Source organism: Vidua chalybeata, chromosome Z (assembly GCF_026979565.1).
Source record: "Vidua chalybeata isolate OUT-0048 chromosome Z, bVidCha1 merged haplotype, whole genome shotgun sequence".
NCBI lineage: Eukaryota > Metazoa > Chordata > Aves > Passeriformes > Viduidae > Vidua > Vidua chalybeata.
The window spans coordinates 23,075,200-23,094,512 of record NC_071570.1 but is presented as its reverse complement, the minus strand read 5'-3'; the positions used below and the strand labels follow the sequence as shown (position 1 = coordinate 23,094,512).

General features: G+C 45.8%; 3 protein-coding genes and 1 long non-coding RNA gene across 9 annotated transcripts; 3 read left to right on the top strand and 1 right to left on the bottom strand.

Annotated features, from left to right (window-relative positions):
• The first annotated feature begins 70 nt into the window (after positions 1-70).
• Positions 71-2,761, top strand: LOC128802585 (butyrophilin subfamily 1 member A1-like). Of its 2 annotated transcripts, none has more exons than XM_053969144.1 (3): positions 71-228; positions 1,271-1,373; positions 1,700-2,761. In XM_053969144.1, exons 2-3 carry the CDS (start codon positions 1,298-1,300, stop codon positions 2,209-2,211), a joined length of 588 nt encoding a protein of 195 aa, XP_053825119.1. In that variant the 5' UTR covers positions 71-228; positions 1,271-1,297; the 3' UTR covers positions 2,212-2,761. The 2 variants fall into 2 exon arrangements, with proteins under 2 accessions (XP_053825119.1, XP_053825118.1); XM_053969143.1 differs by having other exon boundaries at positions 72-222.
• A 46-nt stretch (positions 2,762-2,807) lies between these two features.
• On the bottom strand, positions 2,808-7,476 carry LOC128802586 (C-type lectin domain family 2 member D-like). Its single transcript, XM_053969145.1, has 5 exons — positions 5,989-7,476; positions 4,973-5,071; positions 4,111-4,283; positions 3,657-3,763; positions 2,808-3,201 (listed from the first exon to the last, which is right to left on the bottom strand). Exons 1-5 carry the CDS (start codon positions 6,044-6,046, stop codon positions 2,988-2,990), a joined length of 651 nt encoding a protein of 216 aa, XP_053825120.1. The 5' UTR covers positions 6,047-7,476; the 3' UTR covers positions 2,808-2,987.
• LOC128802588 (uncharacterized) lies at positions 3,092-4,941 on the top strand. Its single transcript, XR_008435500.1, has 3 exons — positions 3,092-3,167; positions 3,496-3,658; positions 4,772-4,941. It is a non-coding gene; the product is annotated as an uncharacterized LOC128802588 (long non-coding RNA).
• LOC128802582 (killer cell lectin-like receptor subfamily G member 1) lies at positions 5,072-11,505 on the top strand. 5 transcript variants are annotated; one of them, XM_053969137.1, is made up of 6 exons: positions 5,072-5,194; positions 9,263-9,379; positions 9,695-9,835; positions 10,279-10,433; positions 10,659-10,768; positions 11,178-11,505. In XM_053969137.1, exons 1-6 carry the CDS (start codon positions 5,143-5,145, stop codon positions 11,344-11,346), a joined length of 744 nt encoding a protein of 247 aa, XP_053825112.1. In that variant the 5' UTR covers positions 5,072-5,142; the 3' UTR covers positions 11,347-11,505. The 5 variants fall into 5 exon arrangements, with proteins under 5 accessions (XP_053825112.1, XP_053825110.1, XP_053825109.1 ...); XM_053969135.1 differs by having other exon boundaries at positions 5,091-5,194; positions 9,281-9,379; XM_053969134.1 differs by lacking the exon at positions 5,072-5,194 and adding an exon at positions 8,402-8,601 and having other exon boundaries at positions 9,281-9,379.
• The last annotated feature ends 7,808 nt before the right edge of the window (positions 11,506-19,313 follow it).

The following is a 19,313-nucleotide window of genomic DNA, read 5'->3' as shown; positions in this document are numbered from 1 at the left end:
ATGGCCCCATCTGCAGGCAAGAGATTGGAGGGCTCCTCCCTTCTTGGCTGATAAAAGCTGGCAGAGGCTGAGACAGGACTGAGCTTTGGCTGAGCCTGTGCCAGAGAGAGGAAGAAAAAAATCCCAAGAGGAGAAAACGCAGTGGAGAAGCAGCCAGTGGAAGAAAACCATCTGGAGGAAGCCTACAACAGCACCAGCAACAGCAAGGAAAACACCAAGAAGGTTTGAGTAAGGGAGAAAATCCCAGTGCTGATAGGGGGGTTACATCACCCTGATTTCTGGGGCAGGGGAGGAAAGGGGATTTTGAGCCCATCCCATGAACTCAAGAGGGGAAGTGATTTACCCAAAGGTCTCAGGATCTTTGTTTTGTATTTAAAGGTATTTAAAAGGTATTTTGCAATGGAGGGTCATGATGATTATTTACTTCTCTTCTACCTGTAACAATCGAGTCAGGGAATTTGGGTGAGAATCAGAATGGCTCCTCATTTTATCTCCATTTGGGTGATTTTCTCAATTTTTCTCACTTTTACTCACCACCCTGCTGTGTTAATCCCCTTATCTACAGATTTCCTGAGGAAAACACGTGGAAAAGAAGCAACCTGCTTGCTTTCAACTGTCACAGCATGGTTTATTCAATCATTTTGGGGCTTTATTACTCATGCCCAGGGCCCTTTAGCATAGGCAATCCCTTTTTTTTGTGCAAAACCCCACAGGACTTCCAGAGGATGAATTTGAGGTCATTTGGTGCCAGCCCTTATCTCTCCCATACACATTTTCTCCAAGGTCAATAGCAAACTTCTTCCCCTCTCACAAGATTTCTCTGGATGTGAGAGGTGAATGTGGCTTATCTCAATTTTAGGGACTTTCCTCACTCAAATAAACTTTGATAGATTTGATTGATGAATGGTGGAGGCAGAGATGGACTTAAGATGGATAGATTCAGCCTTCAGCCAGAAAGAGGATTGGAGATTTGGGGGTATAAAAATACGTACAATGGACATGGGTTCATCCCACTGTGCTCCTCATGTTCCCTTCATAGTCATTAGGGAATTAATTGATTTAACCTATCTCATTTATGGGTGTTCCCATAAATGAACCAAGCTCTGTTGTAGCTGTTGAAGAAAAAAGAATGCTATTTTCTTGAAGTACTTTGATTAAATGTGGTGGTCAAACACATTTTTTGACATAGAAAGGGGCAGAAGCTGAGATGTGACTGTTTGAAGGATAATAATTAGATTTTATCCTTTCTTTACTTGTTCTGTGCCTCCAGTCAGGAAGAGAGGACTCTGAGGGTGCAATGGCTTTCTTCCTCAAACCACGGCCATGCACGTGGGACCTTGCCCTGGACTACCACACCGCTAAACAGTTTGAAGGTAATCAGAGGTGGCTAGAAAGGAGCAAAATACCCATTCCTTGTGTTTTCTGGCCTGAGATGTTCAATAGGGTTGGAGATTCCCCAGCTCCAACTTCTGTCTCCCTAGGGCCTCCGTCTCCAACCTCCATCTCTTTGCTCTTCCATCTCCAGTCTTAACTGGATATATATCCTCCATCTCCAGTTTCCACCTCTTCACACTTACATCTCCAGCCTCACCTTTCCTCTCGCTTTCTCTTTGAAAAGTCACCAGTGAAGGCATTTTGGGGGTATGTTTTCTCTAGGCTTAAATTTGTCTTCTAATTCATTCTCTGTTTTGCTTTTCAGTGGACGTAACCCTGGATCCAGCCACAGTGGGTCCAGAAGTGATCCTCTCTGAGGACCTCAAAGAAGCCACCTGGGGTAGACCTCAATGCCAGTGGCCTGAGGGTCCAGGCCGGTTCGACACAGACCCCTGCATGCTGGGCAGCAAGGGCTTCACCTCGGGCCGTCACTACTGGGAGGTGGAGGCCAATGGGCGCTTCTGGGCTGTGGGCGTGGCCCGTGAGTCAGTTCAGAGGAAAGGCCGGGTCCTCTTCAAGCCCAACACTGAAATTTGGGGCTTGCAGAAGTATGATGAGCTCTGCGTTGCTCTCACAGCTCCATCCAACACCTCTGTCCCACTCCTCAATGGGGAGATTGGGGTCTACCTGGACTACGAGGTGGGACAGGTCTCTTTCTACGCTGTCAGCAGCCGCCAACGCATCTTCACTTTTCCTGTGGCCTCCTTCAGTGGGGAGAGAGTCTTCCCCTACTTTTGTGTGCTCCTCTCAACCATTAAACTGTCCCCCAAAGGCTGATGCCCTGGAAGGATCCTCCCAAAAGTTGGTTGCATCATGATGGCTGGAAATGCTGGTTGATGTTCCTCAACTCTTATTTTCCAAGTCTTGGAATAATTTCTAACTCAATTCATGGTCCTACCTCCATCTTAGATGTCTCTGTTTTGGGTTATGCCCAGGGGGTTTTGGATCCGAGCTCAGCATGGCTCATCTCAAGTTGTTAAATCTATGCAAAGCTCATTAACAGGAGCTGGGCTTCCCTGAGCTTGTTTTGAGCTAAAAACTTCATTTTTTTCTCCCAAGTACAGCTTCCCCTGAAGGTTCCTTTTGCTGACCTCAGTGCTTATGATTGTCTGGGCTTCCAGCACAAATTACAAATCTTAATTTTTTGCAGGCTTTGTATTAATACCAGCAGCTATACCTCATATTAAAACTGATTTTGTCATCACAAGGATGTGCTCACACCTACTGCCCCCACTCTTTTCCTCTGCTGTTCCCCATGCTTGAGATGTATTTCCAAGTACTTAGCATGTAAATATATTCATGATAGAATAAATTTCTTTTCCTCTAAGAAGTAGAAAGCATCTGCATTTGGGCCATCACCAAGTTGCCCCAAACCCAAAAATAGCCCCATGGGCTGCCCTGCCCCCCCACCCTGGCCCCCAGATTCTCAAGAACTATCTCATGTGGATCCCCAAAGGCTGCCTTGTGTCAGAAACGTCTTGTTGGCCCCTGGAAACCCCAATAACCCCTTGCCCAGGGATTTCAAAATATTTTTGAGATTTTCTTTCATGTCCCTATGGTGCACCAGATATCTGGGAGTGAGAAGGCCTCCCTGCAGCACCCAAGGAGCTGACACAGAGGTTTGGAGGCCGTCTCATCCTGTTGCCCTTGCCTGAGCTCTGCAGCTCATGTTTATTACAAATCCAGCTCTTCTCTGTGCTGCAGTGGGAGGAGTTGAGCCCGTTGTAATCCAGGTAAGCACAGAGCCCACTACCATGGATCCGAAACCTGGAAGTACAGAGGACATAACTGATTTCAAATGGAGTGGCAGGAAAAAGGAGAAAAGTCACACATAGGCTTCCCTCAGCTTCAGTTCTCAGGCATCCTCATGGGCACCAACATGCCAAAATATCTATACATATTCCTTTTATAGGAATAGAACTAATTCAATATCAATATGCCAACACTGACACTGATCTATTTCTAATATGAAACCCAAAGCTTTGCAAGAGAAAAATAAACTTAAAATAAAAAATCCAAACTTAGGATTTTCTCACCAAATGCACCATGCCCATCTTTTAGGTCAAAGGGGAAAACAAACACCAGTTCCAGAAGCAATGTTGCCCTTCCCAAACATTGTCCCATTGCTACCCTTGGATATACCTCATGTATAAGAAGAAATGCACATTTTGTGGCTGAGGAAACACCAACCAACAACATAATAGTGAAAAACATGGACTCACAGGTGAGATAGAGGTGAGTGGTTCACCCATTGCCACGGCTGGTCCTCATCCTCACGCAAAAGGCCAATCCAATGCTCTGAGATGCCTTTGTATCTCATCACAAAGCTCTGAAAGACAGGAAAAGGAAAGAGTTTTACTTTCTTGCAACGAAAAACCTCAATTTTACCAGTTGCTCATGCTGCTCTAGGGCTTCTTTGGGGCTTGAACATTTCAATCTGCTACCAAAAAGTGTCATCTAGAAACAGGGGTTTATTCCTACAGCTCTTGCAGCAGCTGCCTTTGGTGAGGAATTTGAAGACATCTGTGATGACATACCCTCAAGGTCTTTTCCCTAATTTCTCATCCCAAATCTTAAAAAAAGATCCTGGAAGAGCAGCTAAATAAACCAAAAGGTTTCAAATACACTGCTTTTGGGTTTTTTCCCTATGCAGAGCAGGTCCTCATGTCTCCTTACCAAGTCCTCCATGCTGTCCAGCATGGCCAAGGAAGCACCAAGAGCTGAGCAGTTGTCCTGGCTGGATGTCCAGTTCCCCTCAACCTCAGAAAAATAGTAGCATTTTCCTCTGTACCTGATCCAGTCAAAAGGACACTGAAAGCAGGGTTGGGCATGAGGCTGAAAAGCTTGCACTGTCATTAAAAATAGAACAATGTTAACGAGCAGCACCTTCTCCTTGCTTCTCTGGGGTGGGGAGATCATCCTCCACCCCATGGCTTGCAAAAGTTTTTCATCTGCCTCAACTGTAGACAAAGAGAAAAATTAAGATACGAGGAGAGATCCTGTGAGAAAATAAGCTCAAATCATGGCCCAGCTTGTGATGTTGAACAAGAAATACAGGTGCTGCACCTTCAAAGGAGGAAACTGGGTGGTAGACTTCAAAAAAACACATTTTAAAGAGGAGTTTCAGAGTAGCCCTATCCCTAAACATGCCCTTGGATGTTGCTCTCTGAGATTAATGCAAAAATAGTGAAAACGACAGGAAAAAAGTCCTCTTATTCCTGCAGATTTCTTGACTTGGGGGGACTCACGCCAACATCTCCAGGCCCCTTCTTCTCTGAAAACAATAGTTCTGTGTGACTGTACTCCTGAAATGGCTCTTCCTGTTGATTTTCTAAAGGTTTCTAGATGACATCAGCTCCCACACCGTGGGGATGAGTTTGGTCTTCTGTAGAAAGACTGCTCTGAAACATCCTTCTCCCAGAGAGAACAGCAGCTTGGGTGGGCCTTGTCTTCCCCAGGAACATGGAAATAAATCTGTCACAAATGCAACAACCTAAAATATCTCAGAGATGTTACCTGACAAAACCTTGACATTCACCTGCAAAAGCGATGGCTGTGATGAACAGAGCTGTGAAAAGCACTGCCAGCATTACCTGGCAGGCGACACGTGCCTCGGGCTTCATCTCCATACTGTGACCTGCAGGAGGACAGACTTTCAGTGTCTCTGTGAGGGCTCCCAGGGCAGCAACACGCTACAGGTCATGCAAGATGATCAAGAGTTGGTCTCGTGCCAACGCCAGTGGACTTGGTGTCATTTTGGGTGAGAAATACCAAATAGCCTTCTTCATATGGAACAAAATGGGAGCTCTTATTTATGGGAGCTCTTTGGGGAACAGTTTCCTCCCCAGCTCCAGATGCAAACTCATGAAATGTACCATAATTTAAAATTTGCTTTAATTTCTGGGATTTACCTCATTATTAAAGTTCAGTGGAATTTTTTTCTTCACCTAAACTAAGACACTTTGGGTCATGGTGCCTCCATTTCTGTATCTTGTGATCCAGAATATGCACTTCACCATGAGCAAAGAAAACTCTGTTTCCTAGGGGTTTTATACAAAAATCTTAGTGTTTTCATCCAGTAGGAATTCCCCCATTTTTTGTTTAAGATTTTCCTTTTTTTGTTCCCATCATATTAACAAAATTTCATGGGAAAACCCCTCCCTCCCCCTCTTCTTCCTGGAAAAATATTAGAAAGTAAGTCAGAAGCCAAATATGCCAAATATTAAAAAAAAAAATACATTAAAAAAATGTAAAAATCAACAAATGAAAAATCAACAAAAAATTGGAATATTTGTGGGGGAAAAACATGCCTAAAAGAATCAGTTACTCAAGAGACTTAGGAAGGGTTAATGTTAAATTAGAATAACCCATCATGGTCTCTTTAGAGCAAAAACTCTATCTGCTGAGTGACAAAAATTTTCCCTCAAGGGAAGTGCCAGAAAAAGCTTTTTCCCTCCTACAACCTTACTTCAGCTGGGTTTTGTTCTCAAATTACAGAAGTATGAAAATAAAACCCAAACCCAGTGATTCTACAGTTCATTGCCCTACGGTTACCTGCCCGCTTGTTCTTTTCCATGCCCAAAAATCCGGAATAAACTCTCATTTCCTCCATTTTTGGGGTTCCACCTTTAAAGGTGCTCTTGCCTCACCTGCCAAGCAAAGTTCCATCTATCAGAGGTGTCACAAAGGCTCTCCATGCTCAATTAAAATTTTCTCACCATTTAAAATTTTCTCCCTGCACCATAAAATTTTCTCCCCACCTGAAGTTTTCCTTCACAGTTAAAGTCTTGTCCCTGCAATTAAAATTTCCTCTCCCCCCAGTTAGTTTTATCTGCCTAATTATACTTTTCTCCCCTTAAATTTTCTCCCAAGTCAAGTTTTTTCCCCAAAATCAAATTTCCACCCAAATTATTTTTCTCCACCAATTAAATTCTTCCCCTATAAAGTCTCATCAGGTAACATTTTCTCCCTGCAGTTAAAATTTTCTGCTGTAATCAAAGTTTTCTCCCTGCAAACTTTTCTCCCCATTAAAGTTTTTCCCCCAATTAATACCTTCTCTCCTCAATTAATATTTTCTTTTCAGTTAATATTTTCTCTCCAAAATTAAGGTTTTCTCCTCTAAATTAAAGTTTTTCCCCCCCATTTAAAATAATCTCCCCCTATTAAAATCCCCTCAATTAAAATTTTCTCTTGCAATTAAAAACTTCTTCTTGCAATTGAAATTCTCTCTTCCAGTCAAAATTTAAGATGACCTCCCCTCAGCTCCCAGGCCCATCCCAGACCCAGTCACCTGTGTCTGCTCTGTGGGAACAAGCCCAATGCTGAGGCACAACCTGCTCCTGTGAAGAGAAACAAAGTATTAAAAAAAAAAAAAAAGTTGTTTTGGTTTATTTTATTGCTTTCTCAGGGATTTTCCTGTGCCTCCTTAAGGGCAATGAAGAAGGGGCTGCCTGCCCAGGGCCACCTGCCCACCCACTGAACCAGGGGTTCCCCTCCAGCTCCACCCAGCAGCAATTCACCTTCCTTTCCTACATTTCTGGAATTTTTTCTCAGCTAGGGAGATGGATTGTCCAAATATGCTTTTTTTTTAGTGTGCAGTTGGACAAAACACTGCTGGAGATCACTCTGTTCCAGAATGTCAGGGCACCTCAGAACAGCCTTCAGGGATTCTACAAAGGAGAAGTACAGTTCCCTTCAGCCCATTTTATAAGTTTTTTTACTATAAAAATATTAAAATAAGTGTTCTTGCAATTAAGCTACCCAGCTGCAGGGTTTTACCCTAAAACATAATTTATTTTGTGTTTTTTAGGGTTTTTTTGTAATCACTGGTCACACACCACTGGCGCAGCTGCCTTTGCAGAGGGCAGGAAGGCTGGCTGATAGCAGCTCACCACAAAAACTTTCTGTAACAAAGAAAAGGCTGGGGGGGGAAATGAAACTAAAAATAAACATGAGATAATAAAAATATAAAAATGAAAATTACATAAACACAAATTTAAAATAAAAGTATTTTTTCCATTCACTAAAAATTTTAAATAATTTCAAAATGAATTATACAGTGCTTTTCCTACTGGGGCCTTTGGGTTTATCCTCTTATTTACCCTATTTCTGGCTGCTGGTATGTATTGGGGCAAATTTCTGCTTCTTTTTTTTTTTTTTTTTTTTTTTTTTTTAATGTCTGAGGAAAAAGCATCATTTTTAGCTCTGTAAAAAAGTGCTGCTTTGGGATACTGTGGCACTGACTAAAACCTGGGATTAACACCAAAAAAAACTAAGAAAAGGGAGGGGAAAAGGTTGTTGTGTTGTAGGCTGGAAATTGGTGGTTGTTCCATGCAGTATTCAGAGAGTCCCAAATTTGGAGGAAACATAGGTCTAGATGGTGTAAAAGGATACATCAGGAGTGGGAGGATGGGCCTGCAGGTGCAAAAGTCAAAATCAAATAAAGTAACAAAATAAAATTTATTAGCAGCCTGAAGGAAATCAAGATTCTTACCTCTTCCTGGGCAGGAGCTGGGCAACCCTTGACCGCATTGGATCTCTCTGCCCCAGGACAAAACAGAGGCTAAATATTGTGTCAAAACCAGCAGAATAAGTCACATGGAGCAAAAGGCATTTCAAGTCACTCCTAGCCTATATTTTGGGGAAGAAACACCAAATGTCACCTGTCTCCTCCCACCTGCCTGTGGTCACACTGATCCAGCTCCCAACATGCTTCAACTACACAGTCAAAAATCTTATTTAAAAGCTTTTTGAAATGATTGTTTATTAATTCCCTCACCACTTTCTACTTACAAGGGAAGGGTATAGAATACATACATACATACATACATACATAAATATATGTATGTATGTATGTATATATGTATATGTATGTATGTATGTGCATGTATGTATGTATATGTGCATATATATATATATATACAAATACATACATATATATATATATATATATATACACAAACAAAAAAGCAGATTAAAGCCCCAGCCAATACCATTTCCTGAAGCCAGATGCAGATGTGAGTGCATAATTCACAAGGCAAGGCGTTGTCCAAGGACGGTGTCACTTTTGGGCTGCTCCTGGGACCTTCTGAGTAGCCATGGCTGGGGAAATAGTTTATGCTGATTTTAGGCATCTTGGGGATGGTTCTTCTGTTGAGAAGCATCATGGTAAGTCCTATTTTGGGGGGGGGGGGGGGGGAATGTTTGTTTCAAATTTTGGGAAGATTTTTGGATTTGTTTACTTTTAGGCTTGCTTGCTTCTTCATCTCCATGTTGAGGTTTCCAAGATCATGGAGAACATTGTTTTGAGTTATTTCTTCTAAGGTAGGATCCTGGCTTGAAAAGAGGGGAAAGAGAAAGGAAGGGATGGGAGTATGTGACAGATATCTGGAAGCCATTTTGCTTCCAAGACTCTTCACCCGGGGTCCAAAATGAGTGCCAAGAAACCCAACAAGAGCCAACACACCTGGATGGGAAGGAAAGCTGCTGAGATCCTGTCTGGAATCCTGATGGAGATGAGAGCTGGAGTGACATTTGTCTCACCAACTTCCAGCTCTACCATGAGCTCTAAATTAAGCCAATTTCAGATGGTCTCCCATCACCCAAGCTCCATCATTGGGTGCCCAAGGATGCTCCTGAGGCTCCTGCAGCCCCTCCTCCACCTGAGAAACCACTCTCAACCTAGACCACATCAGTGCTGGTTTACTTTTTTGGAGGAAGCAAAGAAGCTGCAAACTTCTGCTTAAACTCACCAGCTTGACAGAGGGTTTTTTTTTTTTATTTATTTTCTCTCTAAACCCCCAGTTTTTTCATCTTTTATTTTATAAAGCAAATGTGGCTCTTTCAGCACCTGCCTTCTGTCCATGGTGGCACAGGGTCCTTCTCATAGTCGGGGGGCTGGGGCAACTCATCCTGCTGGTCCTGGTGGTGGTGCTGAGTGTGCAGGGTGAGTAATCAGCTTTTATCTACATCTCACACTCCAGTGAGCAACCAGGGAGGGGAAATTGGAGTTTACTTCAGCATTTCAGTCTTTGGAAGGGACAAGGTTGTCCTGTAGAGATGCAACATCACCCATCAAGAATAAACCCATTATGAGTAAACCTGAATTATACCCACAGCTATCAAACAAGGGTGAAGAATAGAAGCCATGTTTTTCAGGCTAGCTTAAGAAACTGTATGAGAAAATGAAACCAAATTTTGTAGGGTTTGTGGTTTTATCTCCAAATGGCTGCAGCTTCTCACCCTGGATTACCGTTCCAAGTTTTTCAGGGCTCCCCACAGCCAGTGGTGACTAGTGTTCCGCAGCTAGGCAGTGGGATCCAGGGAAGGAACCAGGTGGAGCAGTGCATGTTTTCATCCCTGGTGCAGTATTTCTGCAAGCCCCAAGGGGACAGGCCCACAGGTAATCCCCCTTCCCATCTGACTCTGCTGGTCAAAGCTGAGACCTTTGTAGGGGTCTTCTACTGCAAGGAGAGAGACCCTTACACCCTTGGGGTTGTGAGACCACGAGGGTTATTTGACAAAGAGGAGTCTGGCAAGGAAGAATCCTCTTTCCTATATAATTTTTGCTGATTCCTCCTCCATGGATGAGCAGCATCAGCCCTAGGGAGGAGGTTCCTTGCCACTCTTCCTCCACCTCCACCAGGCAATAATGTCCTTGTGGTCACCCAGCCTCAGTAACCTACCTTCTCTCCAATGGCTGGCAAAACCACATAGATGTGAAAAACTCAGCAATAGGGAAAGAGCTGGGGTGTGGGATGGGGAATCCCTCAGTACCTTCAGCTGATGGCTGGGGAATAACCTGACAACCCTTCGGAGTGTCTCATGGCTTTTTTTCCTCTTCAGCCTATGCTGGCTGCAAGCTGTGTCCCCAGGACTGGCAGCTCCATGGGGAAAGATGCTACTGGCTTTCTGAGGAATTGGGAAAATGGACTCAAAGTATGAAAAGCTGTGAGAACCAGAACTCCCAGCTGGTGGTGCTCCAGGACAAGAAAGAAAAGGTAAATAGGGAGAAGAAGGCTTAAAAAGGACACACAAGTCCTGATTTTTAGGTGGGCAGGGAAGAAAAAAGTGCCTCTCAACAGGAGGGTTTGGGGAAGCATTCAAAGCATGGGGGAAATTCATGTCTCAGTGAATTTAGGAGTCAGATTTACTTTGTGAATTTTATTGCCATGAAACCCTCCAGAGAGAGATTTTGGGAGCAACTGGTCACTTCTATTTTCCAGGAGTACATCAAGATTGTTACAGGCAAGAGCCCACCACCAGTGTGGATTGGATTAAGGTCACATCAGAAGGTGTGGAGATGGGTAGATGACACACCGTTCAACCCCAAAATGTGAGTGTATCCACAGTCTGTTGGTGTAAACAGCAGCTTTGCTCCATTTCAGACCCAGTTCATGCCCTGACCAATCTGTCCAAGATTTTGGAGTTTATGCAAGTGTCTCATATTCCCCCCAGTAAAGCTCTGTAGAACAAAGGCTGGGGAACTGTACCAGAGCACAGTAAGCCCACAGCTCCCACCAGACCTATGCAATAGCATGGCTTTTTATACTCCACACGCGCTCCTTGCAGATCTTACTGCAGGTACAGCAACTCTTCTCAAATCTGGTCACCCTCCAGCAAGAAATGATGCGTACATGGTGAGACAGTGTAGGAAAAGGGCAGAACAACCCAGACCCACCTCTCATTTTCTGCAAGATTTGGAGAGTTTCCTCCTCTTCAGCAATACAATTTTTGTTTTACAGGCTTGGCACCTCTCTGCACAAGATGGACGAAGGGTGTGGGATACTGAGAGCAAAGGACTTTGAAATTAATAGATGTGATGCTGAACACAAGTGGGTTTGCAAAAAAAAGCCTTTCCTGCTCTGCTCTGTGACAGCAGAAGATGGAGCAAAAAGTGATGCCTCCTTCTGACAAACACCCACCCCAAAATGCCCATCCCACAAGACACTTGCTGCCAATATTTGGGGTAAAATAGCCCCATCCTCACAGTTACAGCTTTGCAGGAGATTTCAGGGTTTGCAAATCCTCTTACCATAAGGACCAAGATCAATTCTGGGGGCACAGATGAACCCCTGATAGAGCTGTGGCATCAATAAAAGCTTATCAAACTGGTTTGCTTCAATTTATTGAAATTATGCAGGCAAGAGCACAGGTGGCATATCATGCAAAATTCATATATAAATATTGCAAATTTTAACTCAAAAAAGCTTTTGTGAGTGGCAGATATTACCTGTATGCATCTCTTCAGGCCCAGCTGAGAGTGTTAGCACACTGATGCAGGCAACTGGGTGGATGTGGGCAGCTGGTTTTGGTTGGTTTTGTTGTTTTTACCAAATTCCCTCCCTGTCGCTGTTGAGCAGGACGAGACCAGAAGGACTCCAAGTTAGAAGGCAAGAAATGAAATTGATTTATTTCAAATGCACTGCTCTATATATAGAGAACATCGAGAAGACTAATTTCATTGGTCTTACAGTAAAAACATCTCACACCATTGGTGTGCAGTAAATGACACACGGTAGCAGAACATATCTATAAACAATGTGAACCACAAAAGAGATTAGAGATTTACATTCTTTCCCAACTGTTTCCCAGGCTCTCACCTGGTTAGAAAAAGTTAGAAAAACCTCTCTCTTTCTCTCTGACTGAACTGAGAATATCCATATTTCCTCCATTTTGTTTACAGAAAAAGAAAAAGGCGGTGTTTGTGCACTCCTGCGGGGCTTTTGGAGGAAAGAAAACAAACACAGCTTGAGAGCTTTATCAACTCCAGTCAATCAAAACCTCAATTTGGATATTGACTCAGAACGGTCAAAGAGATTCCAAACTCATATTATAAATTTCAAGAAATCAGCTACCAACTCTAGGATAGTAACAACTCGTCGTCAGTCTGCCAAAGGACTGGCCAAAGGACTGGCAGTCCAACTTGTCAAAACCCATTTCCCAGTGTGAGCAGATGCCCACATGACAGAAAAGAAGGTATTAACAAACACGTGCACATACCTAAATCAGCCAAATTCGGAATTTGGCAAGATGAGTAACATCTGTTTGCCACAGCTGCAAAGCCTTTAGGCCTCTGGGATTTATCCCAGCCAGTAAGGTGCAGCAGGTCAAGCCTTGGTTGGCATTTATCAAATTGCTTTTGCAAGGTGTGTGCACTTGATAGAAGAATCATGCAAGGCTTTGGCCCATGCAGTCATGTCCTCAATGAACAACTTGAGTGACAAATTTGAAATCAGGTCCAAATTGCATCCTCAAAGCTTTCAAAGCAATTGAGTGAAATTGACCCAATTCAGAAACTGACCAAATTCAAAAACACTTGAGAAATCTATGAAATGCCATGGCCACAGCCGTTAATTCAATCACTTGGGCCGAGGCTGTTGTGGCTTTCTAGTACTTTGAGCTGTCAGTAAAACAAAGCTCTTTCCGGGTTTGTTTGTTTGTTTGGGGGTTTTGTTTGTTTGTGGGTTTTTGTTTTGTTTTGTTTGTTTTTTCTTCCCAAAAAAGCCAGTAGCACCTGCGGGCTCTAGGACCCTGCGGTGCTCGGCGAGGCGGAGGACCCGGTCCAGGGGGCCAGACCAAGTGTCTCAAACCTGGCCGGGTGGGCGGGGAGCCAAGGCTCTCTGCCGAGCCAAGATCCACGCGGCTCGGCCCATCCCCCCAGTTTCTCATCGGTATCACTTGAGGCCCCTGAATCTGGGGTCCCCTGGGACACTCCATGGCCACCCGCAGATTGGTGACCCATTGCAACCTTATATTTTTGTGCACGCCCCCAGCAGGCTGCGAGGATGCCGGCAATTCCTCCGGCTTTTCGCCCTCTCCCCATCCCACCTGGCCATGGATCAAGCCGCAGCTCCTCGGGACCCCGCTCCTCCCTCTCTGCTAACAGGAGCAGGACGCGCGGGGCGCGGGCAAGGGTTTTCCCGGGAACATAAAATTCCACCCTGGTTTTGGGGATCTTGGCACCACTCATGCCTGCCCAGTACAAGGGGCTGCTCTTCGCTCCCAGTGTGTCCGTCCTGCCGCGGGATACAATGGACTAAATCGCGGCCCCATCCCCAGCCACGGTAGCAGCAGCAGTGGCGCTGCTGCGGACCAAGCCGGTGTTCGCTCCCGCTGCCTCTGCCTCAGTGGGACAGAGCTCGGGGCAGTCTGGGGGAAGCGGAGGGAGTGGTGGGCTGGATGCAGGCTCTGAAACAAACAGGCTGGATGTTGTCCAGCACAGGGCTGCCTGCCGCTGCCGGCGGCGCATCACAGAGCAAAGTCGCTGCCGATGAGTCGGCTTCAGGCGGCGCGGCGATGGGAGCCGCTGCGCCCTGTGGGCGCTCCCCGCCCGCAGCGAGCGGCACAGGGGGTGCAGTTTCCCCCGCGGCGTGGCACGCCGCCAGCCCACGCGGAGCGGGCGGCGCGGCTTCGGCGGCGTCTCTTGGCGCCGGCGGTCCCGGGGTCGGCGGTAGCAGTCGGCTCGCTGGCGGTCCCGGGGTGGGGGGCCGCGGCGTTCGCGACGGCGTCTCTCTCAGGAGTGGCGCTGGTGACCGCGGCGGCGTGGCGACGTCTCTCGGCCCGGCGGCGGCAGTGGCGGCGGGCTCCCTCCGAGCGGAACGGAGGGTGGAGCGAAAGGCGAGGCTGCTGCTGCTGCTGCTGCTGCTGCCGCTGGAACGGCGGGCGGGGCGGCGAACCCCGCTGCCGGCAGGGGTGGCGCCATGGCAGGCGGGGCGTGGAAGGCAGCCACCGCCCCCGGCGCGGGAGCCAGTCCCACAGAGGGCAGGGCGGAGAAAAACATGGAGGTCGCGCCCAAGACGTGTTGCTGCACCGCAGGCGCTGGTATCGCAAAGGATATCAAATCCGCCGGTCCGCACGGCGTGCAGAGGGGCGGGCCGGGAGGCAGTTGCGCCTGTCCCGTTGGCAAAGCCGAAGCCCCCGCGTGCGGCGGGGGCGTGCCAGGGGATGGATCAGAGGCTCCATTGCCGGTCCCAGCAGGACGAGAGGGCAGGACCCGTACATCTGCGCAGGCTCCATTAGCGAAGGAGTCGGAGGGGCTCCAGCCCCTACTGCGCCATGGACTGCGGGCGGCGCCGCCCTCCCGCGAATGTTGTCCGGAAGGGGGGGAGGGACGCTGCGGAGTTGTGGGCGGTGGCGGCGGTCGCCCCGTGCAGTTTTGCAACGTCGGTCGCGGCGCAGGCTGCGGCGCGGTCAGTGTCCGGAATCCCGAAATGTCCCGGTCGGAACCGCTGCCTCTCGGGGACTCGCCTCGCAGGGCTATGTAGATGTGTCCCCAGACTGTGAACAGTGCGGACGCTGTAGCGTCCCCCTTGCTCATGTGCTTCATGACGCACCGACCCAAATTGCGCCAGACCCTACGATCAAAGGCGTGTCCAAGGTCCGCAGAAAATACACGATCCCGAGCCAACCCAGGAGCCTGACGAGCTCATCATCGGAAACCTGGGCCCCCAGTTGAGGGGCCCAGCTTTGCCAAGCGCTCAAGACCAACCGTTGAGCCGTAGATGGCTGGTTCCCCATGGTTAGGAAACCCTCCCTTAGCAGACGTCCACTTCAAGAGACAGACAGTCCACTACGTCAGGGAAAAACCGTCCCGCTCAGTTCTCAGCTTCTAAGAGCCGACCCGCGGCCAAGCCTTCTCCAGAAGGCATGCGGTTTCAGCGTTACGTCTGCAAGAGGGCAAAGGTGTCCGGGCAGAGCCTCCAAGCTACTGGCGCGCAGCCGCGGCCGCAGAGCGACCTAGACTGCACTAGGCTGCACTAACAGTCGGGGTCCACCAGATGTCGCTGTTGAGCAGGACGGGAACATAAAGACTCCAAGTTAGAAGGCAAGAAATGAAACTGATTTATTTCAAATGCACCGCTCTATATATAGAGAACATCGTGCGGATTAATTTCATTGGTCTTACAGTAAAAACATCTCACACCATTGGTGTGCAGTAAATGACACACGGTAGCAGAACACATCTATAAACAATGTGAACAACAAAAGAGATTAGAGAATTATTTACATTCTTTCCCAGCTGTTTCCCAGGCTCTCATCTGGTTAGAAAAAGTTAGAAAAACCTCTCTCTTTCTCTCTGACTGAACTGAGAATATCCATACCTCCCCACTCTTTTTTTGATCTCCTTCAAATGGTAGAGAAATCTGCAAGAGGCAGGGAAACTTCTTCAGCTCCCAATGGGGGGGAAGGGAAGGGGAAGGGGAAGGGGAAGGGGAAGGGGAAGGGAAGGGGAAGGGAAGGAAGGGAAGGGAAGGGAAGGGAAGGGAAGGGAAGGGAAGGGAAGGGAAGGGAAGGGAAGGGAAGGGAAGGGAAGGGAAGGGAAGGGAAGGGAAGGGAAGGAAGGGAAGGGAAGGGAAGGGAAGGGAAGGGAAGGGAAGGGAAGGGAAGGGAAGGAAGGGAAGGGAAGGGAAGGGGTGTTCTGAGAGATTTGGTTGATATTCAAGAATCATCTCCTACAAGATAAAAAGCTTCATCACAACAAGTAGGAAATGACAGGCAGTTGGAGTCTGGAACAATTATGTTGTTCCTAACTGAACTCAAAGGAAACACACACAGGAGTGAAAGCTGGGACAGATTATGCAGGAGGAGCACAGAGCTGTTGTGATAGCACTAGGAAAGCCAGGGTCAGCCTGGAGTTGAATCTGGCAACACTTCTGCACATGAAGGGGAACAAAAGAGAATTCTACATGTAATTTTAGCAAATAGCAAAAGGAATAACAGGACAACTAGGGAAAATGCAAACTGTTCCTGGATGGGTTAGAGGTGCCAATAACAAAGAATATAACAAAGAATAAGTCTGAGATATTCAATACCTTCTTTGCCCCCATGTGTTCTAGTAAAACTGTCCTTGAGGAATCCCAAACTCCAGAAAACAGAGGAAAGTGTGGAACATGCCTGGCCCTCCATGAAAGGACAAACCGATTAAAGAGAGTTTAAACAAACTGTACATATAAGTGCTCCTGAAGCATAAGAGGTTGGACCCACAAGTGCTGAGGAAGCTGCATGATGCCACTACAAGTCCACTCTTTATTACCTCCAAAATGTCATGGCAACTGGGAAAGATTCCTGAAGATAGGAGGAAAAAAAAATGTTATTTCTATCTTCAGGAATGGCAGTGTGAAACATCAAGGGTACTACAGGCAGACCAGCTTTACCGCAACCTCTGGGCTGGGAAGATAAAGGAACAACTAATCCTAGAAGCCATTTGTCCAAACAGATGAAGCACAACATGGTAGTCAGGAATAGTCAACATGGATTTACAAAGAAGAAGCTATGCTTGATTAATCTGATAACTTTCCACAATGTGGATGATGTAACTGTTTTGGTGGATGATGGGACAACAGTGGAAGTTGTTTACCTCAATTTCAGTAAGGCTTGTGACACTGGCTCCTCTAACAGACTCACAGAACAACTGGCAAAATACAGGTTACATAAGCATACAGTGAAGTGGATTAAAACAGCCCACCTGCCAGGCCCAGAGTGTTGTGATCACTGGTTTAGGGGCAAGTCATTTGTGGCATATCCAAGGGGTCAGTGTTGGAACCAGCACTATTAAACATCTTCACCAATAACCATGAGTACATCTTTCAACAAGTACACGGTACACAACTAGAAGGACTAGCTGATCTATAAGGTGATTGTAGATCAGAGATAAGATAAGATTCAGAAGGTCTTGGACTGACAGAAAAAGGATATCTGAGAGAAATCTCTTTAAGAACAACAAGGATGAATGGAGGTCTGCATCTGGGGAGGAATAAAACATAGCACTGTTACATGCTGTGGCCTGGCTGACTAAAGAACAGCCCTGCAGAAAAAGATTTGAGGGTTTTGGTGAACAACAAGCTGACCATGAGACAGTGATGCAAGCTGATGGCAAAGGCAGCCAACAGCCTCCTAGGCCACATTAGGAAGGTAATTGAAAGCAATGTGGAGAGAGGTGGTCTTTTGTCTCTACTCAGCACTAAAGCCACGCATGGAGCACTGTGTCCAGCTATATGAGCCCCCCAATACAAGAACAAGATGGATTTACTGGACAGTGAAGGACTACAAAGATGACTAGGGGACTGGAACATTCTCCATATGAGGAAAGCCTGAAAGATCTGAGACTGCTCAGCCTCAGAAGAGAGGCCTGGGGATGTCTTACCCACATGTTTAAATACCTGAGGGGTTGGAATGAAGGGTACAATGCCAGGTTCTTTTCAGTGATGCTCAGAGACAAGAGACAATGAACATGAACTGAAAACCATGGAATTCCATCTGAACGCTGTTCTACTGTGAGGCTGTTCAAACACATTGCCCAGAAAGGTTATAAGACATTCAATGAGCAATTGGGCATGATCTTGAGCAACAAGTTCTAGCTGACCCTGTGTGAGCAAGGGGGTTGGCTTCATGAAATGTTTTCCAATAGAAACAATTCTGTTATCCTGAGATTGGGTGGTTGTCTATGACTATCTAATGTCAGGATATAGGGAAGATTAAGCCAAGCTTTTTTTCAGAGATACTTAGTGGAAGGGCAAGAATAAATGGTGTAACTTAATTAGATAGAGGGATTTTTTTTTTTTTTTTTTTTTACCATGGTGGTGTTCAGCCCAGAGTGGCTATGGATTCTCTGTCCTTGGAAATATTCAAAACTCTACCACACAAGGCCTCAAGCAGTTTACTCTAACTGCACCTGCTTTAAGGGGGGTTTAGACTAAGTGGCTTCCAGAGGTCCATCTCAAGCTGAAGGATTTCATGCTTCTCCATGGCTGGATTCAAGGAATGTAACTTATAACAGCTCAACATATTTGTGGTAGCACTTAAAATACACATTATTCTTAAATTTAGGGTTGGTAAAATATGCATACTGAGGAATACAAGACCAGGACCTTGGCAAAGCCAAGTTACTCTAGATAGCAATCAATTTATATTGGAAATACTGATCACCTGAAATATATTCCTCTGTATACATATATAGGCAAATAGTCAGAAGAACACTGTCCTAGTAATTCTTAGTGTTTTGAAACATTCAGATGGAGCACCCCACTGGCTAAACTCAAAGGCTTACAGATGAAACCCCAGAAACCCTTTCCACTAACTTCAATGATTAAAAAAAGAATTTGATTGATCCAAGTAGAACCAGGGAGACTAATAAGCACTGCCATACCACCAGGAGCCTCAGCCTACTTGGCCTGTCAGTAAGTGCAAACATGCCCAGGGTTTTCGGAAGGAAGCAGAAGGCCTAGCTCAAAAAAATGAAAAAACCTGCTCATTAAATCCTTACCAAATATTGAAATGTACAGATTGGTTTATGTCCAAAATAAAAGGAGAATGTTAAAAAGAAAAATATTTTTAATGTATCTAAATGTGTCTTTTGAATTTGATATTCAGGAATTTCTTTTCCTTTCCTAAATATTCCTAACTCATTAACCTGATTTCCACCAGAAATTTGTCTTTGATATCTAGATACAAATGCAACAGTAAAAGTAGACTCAAATATACTCTGTAATACATTGTAAAAATTGTAACCAGATCTTCATCCTTACCATAAATGCTTACCTAATTTTTCCTTCTGTACTGAAGTGGAAGCGCTCCAATAGTTGGCTCTGTGCAGAACTCTATTTTTGGTGCTATTCCCTTGATAATAGCTGTTAATCACTGCATATGCATCACTCTTATAATCACTTCAAGACCTCCATTGAAACTGCATAATCAGAAGTGACTAAAGGAGGCACTTTAGCCAAAGAAGCCTTGCAGCAAATTCACCACCAAATAACAGTGTCAAAGGAGTTTTCCTATGAAAAGCAGCACTTTGATTTTTGTCTGCTCTCTTAATTGGTGTAAACTGTGCCAGAAGGGGAACATGATGCACAAGGCCAGCATGTTCCAAACATTTGCTT